Raw genomic sequence first — 12188 nt, 5'->3', positions numbered from 1 at the left:
CTCTGACCCTTGTTCTATCTTTATTGACTTTCAGTATGTGAGGCATATCACGCACTTAGTATGTCTCCTGAAGCAACTGTGCATAGCTACTGCTCAGTCCCTCATCGCCTAAGCCCCTTGTGCCAACTTTTCCAATGCAGAATCACATCCTTTTCTTCATACCTTGTAGAGTGCTGTGTATATTTTCGTACTGCATTTAAAGTAAAGGATCTCGCTAGGAAATACAAATTGAAACACCAACAACTCTGAGTTTGGACACCGAAGTGTTTTGTTTTTTTGTGTTTTTCGTTTTGCTAAATAGTTTTTTTCTTCTTTTTTCCTTTTCCTGCATTATTTGTTTGTTCTGCGTTGCTGATCTTTCCTCACGTTTAAATTAAAAGGACAAGCCTAAACTGTGCACAGAAAAACTGCGGAATAAATGTACGTGTTTCAACCTTCTGTGCCAATGTTTTACAAGGAGCGCATTTATCCACTGAACTACATTTCTGCATTTATTATTATGAGACTAATTTGTCTGCTTTTAAGTTTACAGCAAAAATCCCCGGAACTGGCGCTCTACGCCCACTTGGAACTGGATTTGGTGTAAGTGTATCTTTCAATTTGAAAGTAGACGTTTAAAAGATATATCCGGTCACAAGTTATATTTTACTTTCCAGCCCACTCCCCTCACTAGCAAAATTGTGAAGGTACTATGGCTGGACCTCCCTGCTGCACCAGATCCCACCCTCACACTGACAATGCAGGCGCACTGTGTTACTTCTAACTAGAGCACTGATTGGTCAGACCTGACAATCCACATAGCCAGTTAGAAACTAGTACGGTGCTGTTTGCTCCTCCATTTTCCACTTTTGTCCATATAGGGAGAAGATCTGAGGCTGGGCTGGTGGGGGTTAGTGCTTTATAACTGTTGGGGTGCCTTATACAGGAATTGGTATGAAATACCGCCGGTTCAATTCCCGGCAGCGGCAGCCCGACATCAGCAGAGATCCCGGCAGCGGAAGCCCGACAGCACTGGAAATCCCGATCGTGGATAGGTAAGTATTGTCTAACCTAACCCTAACCCTCCTTAGGGGTGCCTAACCCTAACCACCCCCTCCCCGCTGCCTAAACCTAAGTCCCCTGGGGGGGGGTGCCTAACCCTAAGTCCCGTCCCCTCCCCCCCCCCCCCCCGGGGTGCCTAACCCTAACCCTCCCTCCCCCTAGCCTAACCCTAAACTCTCCCGAGGGGGGTGCCTAACCCTAAGTCCACCCCGGGAGCCCTAAACCTACCCCCCCGCGGCTGTCCGCTCGCGGCGCCCGGCATCACTACGATCGGGATGCCGGGCGCCGGTCTCCCGGCGTCGGGGAAATGCCGGGCGTCTACATCTAGATGCCCGGCATTTCACCCTTGCCGGGATATGACAGTCGGGAAGCCGGCTGCCGGTATTTAGGCAGTCGGCTTCCCGATTGCATACCCTTATACAGGACCCCAGAGTTCTCCTATTTAGAAAAGATATGAAATAACATGGAATTTGTGTTTGTTTTATCCTTTACCAAAATGATCCGTTTAGTAACTATTTTATTACCTACTGGTAACATTAGCTTGAAAACACAATCAATTTCTATATGAATGATTGATACATATTGCAGTTTGCAGCTAAATTGGTGTATTGTGCACTAGAGTAAAATGATTTGATTTACAATCATTATCTTTTGCTTAAATAAAACCACATATGACAAATGGATTGTACATGGTGTTAGAGCAATGCATGTTATGTGCCGTTGACATGGCTTGTGAATGTTGGTAATGGTAGCGCAGTGTCACTCGAATATCATGCGTTTTGCCTATCAACCCCATAGTGGTGCACAGGAAAATGTGAGATGCACAGGCTCATGTATAGATGTACACATGTACAGGCCACACATCATTAATATAAAATAGTGGCTTCTCAGATCAACTTAATGGTCTTTCACAGGTGCATGAAAAGGGAGTTGTTTAATCTAGACTAGAAAAAAAGAAAACAAATGTTCCCCAGCACACTGCAAAAGGCCAGCAATAAGATATGACTACTACATGATAATAGAAATTCAGAAATTTTGGTTGCATATATTTGCAATGATCTGTTTATACCATCCGGGCTGCATCAAGGCGTCTCTGTACTGGTGTCCCTAACTCCTCATGATAATAGCACCCACTTTGGGTCATATAATTGCGTAGTGTTATGCCACATGATAATAGCACATACATTAATATATCTAAGTTGAGAGCCAACTCACCTGGAGGTATCTCAGAATCCTGCAAATAGCACTACAGGAACCAGCACATCCTCCCAATGCTGGTCTCATCCATGCCTCTCAGAACAGTAATATAAAATAGTGGCTGCTGAGATCAACTTAATGGTCTTTCACAGGTGCTTTCAAGGGAGGGGTTCAATTTAGACTAGAAAAAAAGAAAAAAATTCTCCCCCAGCACCAGGGGCGTTTCTAGAGAGAGGGCCCGTATGCAGTCTCCGACACAGGCCCCCTCCTCTCCGCCCGGTGGCCGGCAGCTCACTGAGCTGTGCACGGCCAGCGCCTGAGTTATAGACTCTGGGCACTAGAGTGTGCCCAGAGTCTATAGTGTATGTACAGGTCACCGGGAAAATGGCAGCCGCGACCATTTTCCCTGTACTGCGCATACGCAAACGATGAGATCTTTGTTGCATTTATTTGTAAAGATATGTTTAAGCCATCCAGGTTGCGTCAAGGCGTCTCTATACCGGTGGTCACACATCATGTTTTTCCTCTAACTTTACAGTATCATAACAGTCAATGAAGAACTCTGCAAGTGGTTGGTTAAAAAATCAAATATTATGGGCAGAGAAATCAAGAAGCCAAGAAGAAGGGGTCCTTACAAAGGAATGCATCTATAGTTGCATGACCATAATGATAATAGTAAAACTTAACCTTTAATAATAAAATTAATAAACATATAATTACAAACAAATCCAGCGAATTAAAATGGGTATAGATAAGTAAAGAAAATAATCAAGTAGGAAAACAAGTATTAAAATATGTGCTGTAATTATCACTATGTCCCAATAGTTAGCTGCTGTTGTGGAAAAGATATAGTGCAGTACAAATATATCAGGTTCTGTATTGAAGAATGTGTCAGTCTACCAGGGAATCGTGGCAAGATATAAAGAGAAACAATGTCTCATACTTCAAATTCACACCCCACTGACACAATATATCTATTTATACAGAACTATATAATTGATACATTCATTCTGCTACATGTGATAGATTCACAGTGCTGAATATATTCAATAAAGTGGTCAAAAACTGTATTATTAATAATCTAAACTCTCTCATACAAAATAAATTAATAGATGAGGGAACTCAATTTATCATCTAAGTTGATGGATCGTTTAATATGAATAAACAGTTATAATGTATAGGATGGATGGACAAAACCACTGCCTATATAGAGAACACTATACCTTAACTATTTATAAACTGCGGAGGCTGCTATGATATTCTGCTAGTAATAGATGCTTCACAAATTGTAATAAAATACTGTCATGCTCTATCAGCAGTATGCGTGTAAATCAGAGGAATTCACTGCTGTAGTAAATATAATGACAACGTTCTGATGTCAATTTCTTAATACTTAGAAAATAGCAGGGATAGCAGGGATCCCGCAACCATATAGGCAGTGGTTTTGTCCATCCTATACATTATACATTATTTTCTTTACTTATCTATACCCATTTTAATTTGCTGGATTTGTTTGTAATTATATGTTTATTAATTTTATTATTAAAGGTTAAGTTTTACTATTATCATTATGGTCATGCAACTATAGATGCATTCCTTTGTAAGGACCCCTTCTTCTTGGCTTCTTGATTAATCTATATTTCGGGTCTGGGAATAGCACCCCATAACATTATTAATATACAACTGAGCTTTATCCTTTAATATTTATATGGGTTTCTTTGCATGATTGTATTATCGATATAATTTTCCTTGGTGCGATCTTCATTTTGTATTATTCTGGGCAGAGTGTAGCCTTTTGGGATCCCAGACTCTCAGTTGCTGCGAGGACCTAAGAGATCCATCACATGGCTTGATTCACTACCCATCGCAACAGCAATTGTGCACGCAATCGGCCAATTGTTGCGTTCTGCATATGCATCGTAGAGCGCGAACCAGTCACAGCAGTGACCACGTAGACCCATTGCAGAATGATTGACAGGAAGTGCCAATTGTGAGAGGTGATGCGGGGAGGGGGGTGGTCGGTGAAACGCAGGTGTGCCATTGCATAAATTAACCACTGCGATGGCCTGCGATCTCATAGCGTGCAATGCAGTGAGCAATTTCTGAGTAAGGTCAGAGCTTGTGCAAGTGTGTATGAGACTGCGATGGTACTGGATTGTACCGATGGTTTTGCAGTCTTGCTAAACATTACGGATGTGTGTAAGGTTTGGTGGGCGTCCCTATGTAGTGCTGCGACGTCATTGCGATCACAACGGATTAGCATACTATCGCAGTTGAACTGCGTGCGTAATTGCTATTGCTTCCGCAGTTGCGATCCGTAGTGAATCAAGCCCACAGTTACATATCAGCCAGATATTCTAACCCGCTAATATTAAATTACACTATTTGCACTTGAGAGGACCAGCGACTACGGGCCTGATTCAGAGCCGCTCGTAAGCGGCCGCTCGTTCGTTCCGAGCGATGTTTGCCCAACTGCGCATGCATACGGATCGTAATACGCATGCGCGAACCAGTCAGTGCGGCCAAAAAATCGTTTGTTCGCTAAATAGCAAATGCCTGCTAATTTGAGTGACAGGAGGAGGCGTATGTGGGTGGTAACAGGGGAAGGTGCTTGAAAACGGGGAGTGGAGACGCAGGCGTGCTTAAAGTTCAAAATGGGCGTTTTATGGGTGTGCATAATTAATACAGCAGCGTCATTGACCACGTCACTGGGTTATTTTATAGTCAGAACTGCTCGCAAGATTGCGGTAGGAAAAACCAACCACAAGAATAGCGAGCAGTTCATACGCTGGTCGATGTACTCGATTAATCTAATAAATAGCGGACATGACGTAGGATGCGAGCGGCCAGGGGGCGTAGTTTCCAAAAAAACGACTGCAAGTTTTGTTCACTCGTTCAGACATAGAGGTGTGAACAGACCGCAAAGAGCGAACGGTTCATTTGAATAGCCACCCCTTTTTTCAGAACGAACGACCGCAAATAGCGTCCGGCTCTGAATCAGGCCCTAAGACCCAGCAGTTTGCTATATTCTCCTCCCCTGCGCAAAGCAGTAATAGTCAGTTTATCACGTTCCAAGAGGCAGGAGAGTTTTGTACCTCACTGCGCTGTTTGGACGGCTGCTGCACCATCCAATCACTGGTTTCAACACGAAGTCACATGTCACCTGTAGCCAGGGAATGTGGGCATTATCTAACTGCAGGTCAGCAATTTGGGGAAAAGGGGGGTGTGGTGTTACACCATATTCTTATGTGTAGCTGGTATTCTTCCTAAATCTCATGCTTCATTTATTTTGTTTAATTTTAGGTAAATACAAAGATAAACGTAAACTAACTAGTGAGCAAATTGTGTTTGAATATATATAAACATGGGAAAAATTATATTCAGTGAATCTCTCTTTGTAGTGACTTTGTAGTCATATGAAGTGTATTTGTGGAGGTTGGAATCGTTTGTCATGTTAAGAAACATGACCCCTTCGTCATGAGTCCGTATTTCCCTGTCCACTGTAAATGTCAACTGGTATTAATGTCCGTTCCATAACTTATGGGTTTAATAATCAATGTGGAGTGTTGTTCTCATGTACATTTTACGTCTGACCTTCACACAAACACATTTAGCCCAAGTCTGTTTTGCACTGTTCAAGTATCTGACTTTGCTTTGTATGTTTTGTTACAGCCCAGGGTCAACCTTTCTTCCTCCATGGGGAGACCTATGACAGGAGCCATACAGGTATTGTATACAATCCCATAATTACAGGTGACACCCAGATATATACATCAGACTGGTGCCACATTGTGTGCTGTCTGTTCCATGCATCGAGATGAGCAATTCGGAAGCTTTGATTGAGCTTTTTTTAAATTGGGAAAAAAAAATAATAATAAAAGCATTACATTCTTTTCTATCTTTGCCCTCACATGCCTGTAGGCTTTGCCCTCACATGCGCCTCTGCTTTACTCACATGCCCCTTTGCTGACTTTTCACTTACATCAGTGGTTTACTAAACTCTGTCCTCAAGGAACCCTAATGGTCTAGGATTTAAGGATATCCATGGATGAGCACAGATGGTTAAATTAAAATTAATGAGGCACTACTTAAGTCACCTTTACTCAAGCATAGATATCCTTAAAACCTGGACTGTTAGGGTGCCTTGAGGAACGAGTTTGGGAACCACAGCCTTACATGCTACCCACCATATTTTCCATCACATGTTCCTCTGCTCGATGGGTTTTGTTGCCTTCTCCCTCAAATGCAGCAGCCTTGCAGAGACACGTCCCCCCCCCCCCCTTGTCCAGCAGCTTTGCAGAGACACGTCCCCCCCCCCCTTGTCCAGCAGCTTTGCAGAGACACGTCCCCCCCCCCCCTTGTCCAGCAGCTTTGCAGAGACACGTCCCCCCCCCCCCACCCTTGCCCAGCAGCTTTGCGGAGACACGTCCCCCCCCCCCCTTGCCCAGCAGCTTTGCCGAGACACATCCCCCCCCCCCTTGCCCATTAGCTTTGCGGAGGCACGCCCTCCCCCCCTTGCCCAGCAGCTTTGCAGAAGCCCGCCCCCCCCCTGCCCAGCAGCTTTGCGGAGGCATGCCCCCCCCCTGCCCAGCAGCTTTGCTGAGACACGCCGCACTGCTTACCAGATTAGTCCTCACAATTCCCTTGCCTGATTTCCTTCAAGTGCTGTCAGCTACACTGGACCAGGGAACATTAACAGCAGCCCACATGTAGCTACATAGGAACAGATCACAACCAACTTTGCACTGTGTACTATGTGACTGCTTCTGTGCCTTCCAGGATGGAACCCTGCCCCCCTTTGGTAGGGGGTGAGACTTTTAGAGAGTTTCGCCCACCGTGGATTTCCCTGGTCCCCTGCTGGGACTGTCCGACTTTGAAACCATAACATTTAGGAACAAAATCTAATGCATGTAATGATGGATCAATTGCAGTTTCCATCTCAAAAACATTTCCAGGATTAGACCCTTCCTCACCCAGGATGCTACTAAAACCCTCATCCACTCACTGGTCATCTCCAGATTGGACTATTGTAACCTTCTCCCTCGCATGCAAAGCCCTCACCCAATCCTCTCCCACTTAATCTCTGATCTCATCTCCCTTCACACTCCCGCCCGTCCACTTTGCTCAATGCACGCCGCCTCTCTTGCCAACTTCCTCCCACTCCTGCCTCCAAGATTTTTGCTCCTGACCTTTGGAACGCTCTCCCTCTCCCTATCGGACTCTCCAACTCTCTACAAATCTTCAAACGGGCTCTCAAGACCCACTACTTCATCAAGGCCTTCCAGCTCTCATCCTAACCCACTTCATGCTCCTTCCTCCCTATCTTCCCCTTCTGTGTCACACCTGTCTGTCTGCCCTCCCCTTTAGAATGTAAGCTCTTCCCTCATGTGCTTCTCCTTCCCTTACTTAATAGTATAATTTACTCCTAACTCCCCAAACTGCAGCTAACACTTGGTTGCTGATGCCCTGCTGCTTATTTCAGTGTTATGCAGCAATGTTTATAAACCATGTCCTTGTCCTTACTCCCCATAAGGGCACCTAACACTTGACTGCTAACTCCCTGCTGCTTATTGTGAGTGTTTTTAATCGCTATTGCAGCAATGTATATAAAGCATGTCCTTGTCCTGCACTGTAATGTACTGTAAGCTACTCATTCCATGTTCACTTATTAGTTTATGTACTCTGTAAGACGCTGCGGAACACTTGTGGCGCCATATAAGTAAAGGCTAATAATAAATAATTGCCTTTCAACACAAACCTGAAATAACATTAGTTTCCAAGAGGTGGCGCTGTAGAGAGAGGAAAAAAAATTAATTTGCAAAATTAAAGTGGGGCAAACCGTTATAAAGAGGGATTATCAATACCGTTTATGAATACCCCCTTTCTATTGGTTAACAGTGTAAAACTGAATCCAGGACTTCAAATATGCACCAAATACATTTATTCACATAAGTATATGTTTGTTTGTCTAGTAATGAACTGGCCATAAATAAAAATTCCCCAGCCAGCGGCTGTGACACCGTAATACTCTTCTCTGCCCTCCATTTACAAGACGTATTATTATTATTATTACATTTTATTTATAGGGCACCACAAGTGGTCCGCAGCACCGTACATACAGTAAAGGGTACACAGAACATTACATTACAATACAGTAACCAAAATATAAACAGAACACAAGTAACAATTAGCAACACAATTCTCCATACACAGTACAGCTCTGAAGGTGAAGGCTGTCATAGAAGTGCTAGAGAAGAAGGCTGTGAGACAGTGGGGAGGAGGACCCTGCCCCTAGGAGCTTACAATCTAGGGGAGGGGGGAGACAGACAGATGACATGAGGCATGAGTGTGTAGAAGGGGACCTGATTGCAGGAAGTAAGCAAGGTAGAGATGGCTGAGGTGGAAGGGACAGAGACCTGGTAAAATGGTTATGTGGTGGAAGGGTATGCTTTGGTGAACAGGTGGGTTTTTAGTGCACTTTTGAAACTCTGCAAGGTCGGGGAGAGCCTGATCGAGCGAGGAAGCTCATTCCAGTGGAGGGGGGCTGCACGGGCAAAATCTTGGACACGAGCATGAGATGAGGTAACAGTCATTGGCAGACCGGAGTGAGCGGGAGTGAGTATGTAAGGAGATGAGGTTGGAGATATAGGGGGTCATTCAGACCCAGTCGCAAGCGCTGAGCGCTCGCAACCGGGTCGATGTTCCCCCACTGGGCATGCGCACGTCTGAGCCGGCTTCGACATGCGCATGTGCGAGACCCGGCTAGCGACAGGCGCTCCGTCGCTAGGGGTCTCGCACCAAAGGGGACGAGCTGTCACTCACCATTTGGGAGGCGGGCAGGGGGCGTGGCCGGCAAAACGGAGGCGTTCCCGACGGAACGCTTGCCGTTTGGGGGCGGCCCCACTGACATCAGCAGTGATGTCAGTGGTGAGCTTCCTGCTCAATCAGAGCAGGAAGCTCCCTGGGGGTTTGCGAGTGCCGAGACCCAACCTTAGGGTCTCGTCGCAAGCCCCGATGGTTGCGTTGGGCTTGACCATCGCGACCATCACCCTGGTTGGTCGCTAGAGATGAGGGTGGTAACCCACAGCTTAGCGATCGACCAAGAGGCGGTACTACAAGATGCAAGTGTCCGCCCTCATTCAGAGCGACCTCTTGCATCTTACGACCGCCTCTGAATGAGTTCCATAGTGGGCAGTAGAGTTAGAGAGGGCCTTGTATGTGAAGGTGAGGAGTTTGAAGAGGATTCTGTAGGGGAATGGGAGCCAGTGAAGGTTTTGGCAGAGGGGAGCAGCAGAAGTGGAATGGCGGGAGAGGAAGACAAGTCTAGTTGCAGAATTGAGAATAGACTGGAGGGGGGCAAGATGGCAATGTGGGAGGCCAGTAAGGAGAAGGTTGCAGTAGTCAAGCCGAGAAATGATTAATGAATGAATAATCAGTTTGGTAGCATTCTGGGAGAGGATTGGCCTAATGCGAGCGATGTTGCATAGCTGCAACCGACAGGATTGTGCCAGAGATTGAATGCGGGGGGTGAAGGAGAATGTGGAGTCAAGGGTGACACCCAAACAGCGAATTTGGGGGACAGGGGAGATGATGGTGTTGTCCACAGTGATAGCGAGATTGGTTGGAGTTGAGACTTTATTAAGGGGCAAGATGATGAGTTCGGTTTTGGCCATGTTGAGCTTCAGAGAGCGCTCTGACATCCAGGAAGAGATGGCAGAGAGGCGGCTGGATACCTGAGAGAGGACAGAAGGGGAGAGCTCAGGAGAGGAGAGGTATAGTTGCGTGTCATCGGCATAGAGGTGGTATTGGAGGCCGAAGGAGCTGATTAGTTCTTCTAGTGTAGAGGTGTACAGGGAGAAGAGCAGCGGGCCCAGGACAGAACCCTGTGGGACACCAAAGGGAAGGGGGGGGAGGTGGAGCCCGAGGCAGACACAGAAGGAGCGGTTGGTGAGGTAAAAGGTGAACCGGGCATGGGTGGTGTTAGAGATGCCAAAGGTCTGAAGGGTGCGGAGGAGGAGAGTATGATCCACGGTGTTGAAGGCTGCAGAGAGGTCCAGGAGAATGAGCAGAGAGAAGTGGCCCCTGGATTTGGCTGCAAGCAGGTCATTGGTGACTTTGGCCAGGGCAGGTTCAGTGGAGTGAAGTGGGCGAAAGCCAGATTGAAGAGGATCAAGGATGGAGTTGTCAGAGAGATAGCTGGTGATGCGGCTGTAGACAAGCCGCTCAAGTAGTTTGGAGGCAAAAGGGAGAAGAGAAATGGGGCGGTAATTGGCGGGTGAGGACGGGTCGAGGTTGGGTTTTTTAAGAATAGGTGTGACAAGAGCATGGTTGAATGAGGAGGGAAAGATGCCGGTGGAGAGAGATAAGTTGAAAAGGTGAGCAAGGTGGGAGCAGGCGGTGGAGGAGAGGGAGCGTAGAAGGCGAGAAGGGAGGGGGTCAAGGGGGCAGGTGGAAGGGGGAGAGGACAAGATGAGGGAGTGGACCACGTCGTCCGTGGTGGGGCTGAAGGAGCACAAGGTGGGGTGGCCGGGAGGTACGGATGGTGGGGGAGGTAGGGTTGCAGCAAAGAGATTGAAGGCTGTGACGAATTGCCTCAATTTTGGAAGAGAAGAAAGAGGCAAAGTCAAATGCAGTGAGGGAAGATGGGAGGGGTGGAGGGGGGGACGAAGGAGAGTGTTGAAAGTACCAAAAAGGCAGCGGGGATTTGAGGACTGAGAGGTGATGAGCGACTGGAAGAAGGATTGCTTGGCGAGGGAGAGGGCTGAGCTGTGTGAAGAGAGGACAAACTTGAAGTGAAGGAAGTCTGCCAGAGAGCGAGATTTCCTCCAGAAGCGCTCGGGCTGTGCGCGAGCACTTTTGGAGAAACCGGGTCAGTTTGGAGTGCCAGGGTTGGGGTTTGGACTGATGGAGGGGGACAGAAGAGGTGGGGGCAACAGAGTCAAGTGCAGAAGTGAGGGTGATGTTGTAGAAGGAGGCTGCCTGGTTAGGGCAGGCCATGGTTGATAGAGGAGAGTATCAAGTGATGAGGACAGGACAGCAGGGTCAAGAGTCTCTAGTAGATTGCGTCTGGTGATGGTGGCTTTGGGTGATGGGAGGAGTGTAGGAGTTGAGAGAGCGATGGAAAGCAGATTGTGGTCAGAGAGGGGGAAGGGAGAGTTGGAGAAGTCAGAGAGAGCACACAGATGGGTGAAGACAAGGTCAAGGGAGTGGTCGAGACAGTGGGTAGCGGTGGAGGTCCATTGAGAAAGTCCAAAGGAGGAGGAGAGGGCAAGAAGATTGTTGGATGCAAGATTAGTGATGTCAATAGGGATGTTAAAGTCACCAAGGATTATAGAGGGAAGGTCAGCAGAGAGGCAGTGGGGAAGCCAGGCAGCAAAGTTGTCAAGGAATTGGGTGGGGGAGCTTGGGGGACGTAGATGACTGCAACACGGAGATGAATGGGGTAGAAGAGTCGGATAGAGTGTACCTCAAAGGTGGAGAAAGAAAGGGAGGGCCCAGGTGGGATAATGTGAAAGGTGCAGTTGGGGGATAAGAGGATGCCCACTCCGCTGCCTTGGCGGTTGTCAGGTCTGACAGAGTTGGTGAAGGCGAGGCCCCCACAGGAGAGCGCAGCGGGGGAGGCAGTGTCATAGGAGGAGAGCCAGGTTTCGGTGAAGGCGAGAATATTTGAAGAGTGGGAAATAAAGAAGTCGTGGATAGCGGGCAGTTTATTGCAGACAGATCTGGTATTCCAGAGAGCACAGGAGAATGGGAGGGAGGGGATGGGGGATATGTGGATGAGATTGTCTGGGTTGTGGGTGAGGGTGTGTGGGCTAGATCTAAGGGGAAGGTGTAAGCCGGTGGATATGGTTGGTATGGGGCAGGGGTGAGGAGGCATGGTGGCTGACTCAGGGTGGAGGGAGAGTGAAGGATGACAAGAGAGCAAGTAGGAGGTGGGCAGGAAAGCACAG

The 12188-nt window shown here is 47.3% G+C and overlaps 1 protein-coding gene across 3 annotated transcripts in view; it reads left to right on the top strand.

Moving 5' to 3' along the window:
• Positions 1-12188, top strand: part of IFT88 (intraflagellar transport 88) — an 88326-nt gene that overhangs the window by 2824 nt on the left and 73314 nt on the right. For 2 of the 3 annotated variants that reach the window (XM_088458591.1, XM_088458592.1), the window contains exons 4-5: positions 526-582; positions 5911-5964. In XM_088458591.1, coding sequence (XP_088314717.1) covers positions 526-582; positions 5911-5964 — 111 coding nt within the window. Of the gene's footprint in view, positions 1-380; positions 421-525; positions 583-5910; positions 5965-12188 lie in introns of all 3 variants that reach the window. The other variant, XM_088458593.1, reaches the window with a different exon arrangement.

This window comes from Taudactylus pleione, unplaced genomic scaffold (assembly GCF_031769625.1).
Source record: "Taudactylus pleione unplaced genomic scaffold, aTauple2 ptg000842l, whole genome shotgun sequence".
NCBI classification, from domain to species: Eukaryota; Metazoa; Chordata; class Amphibia; order Anura; family Myobatrachidae; genus Taudactylus; species Taudactylus pleione.
The sequence above is the reverse complement of the archived record's forward strand: the minus strand, read 5'-3'. Positions and strand labels throughout refer to the sequence as shown.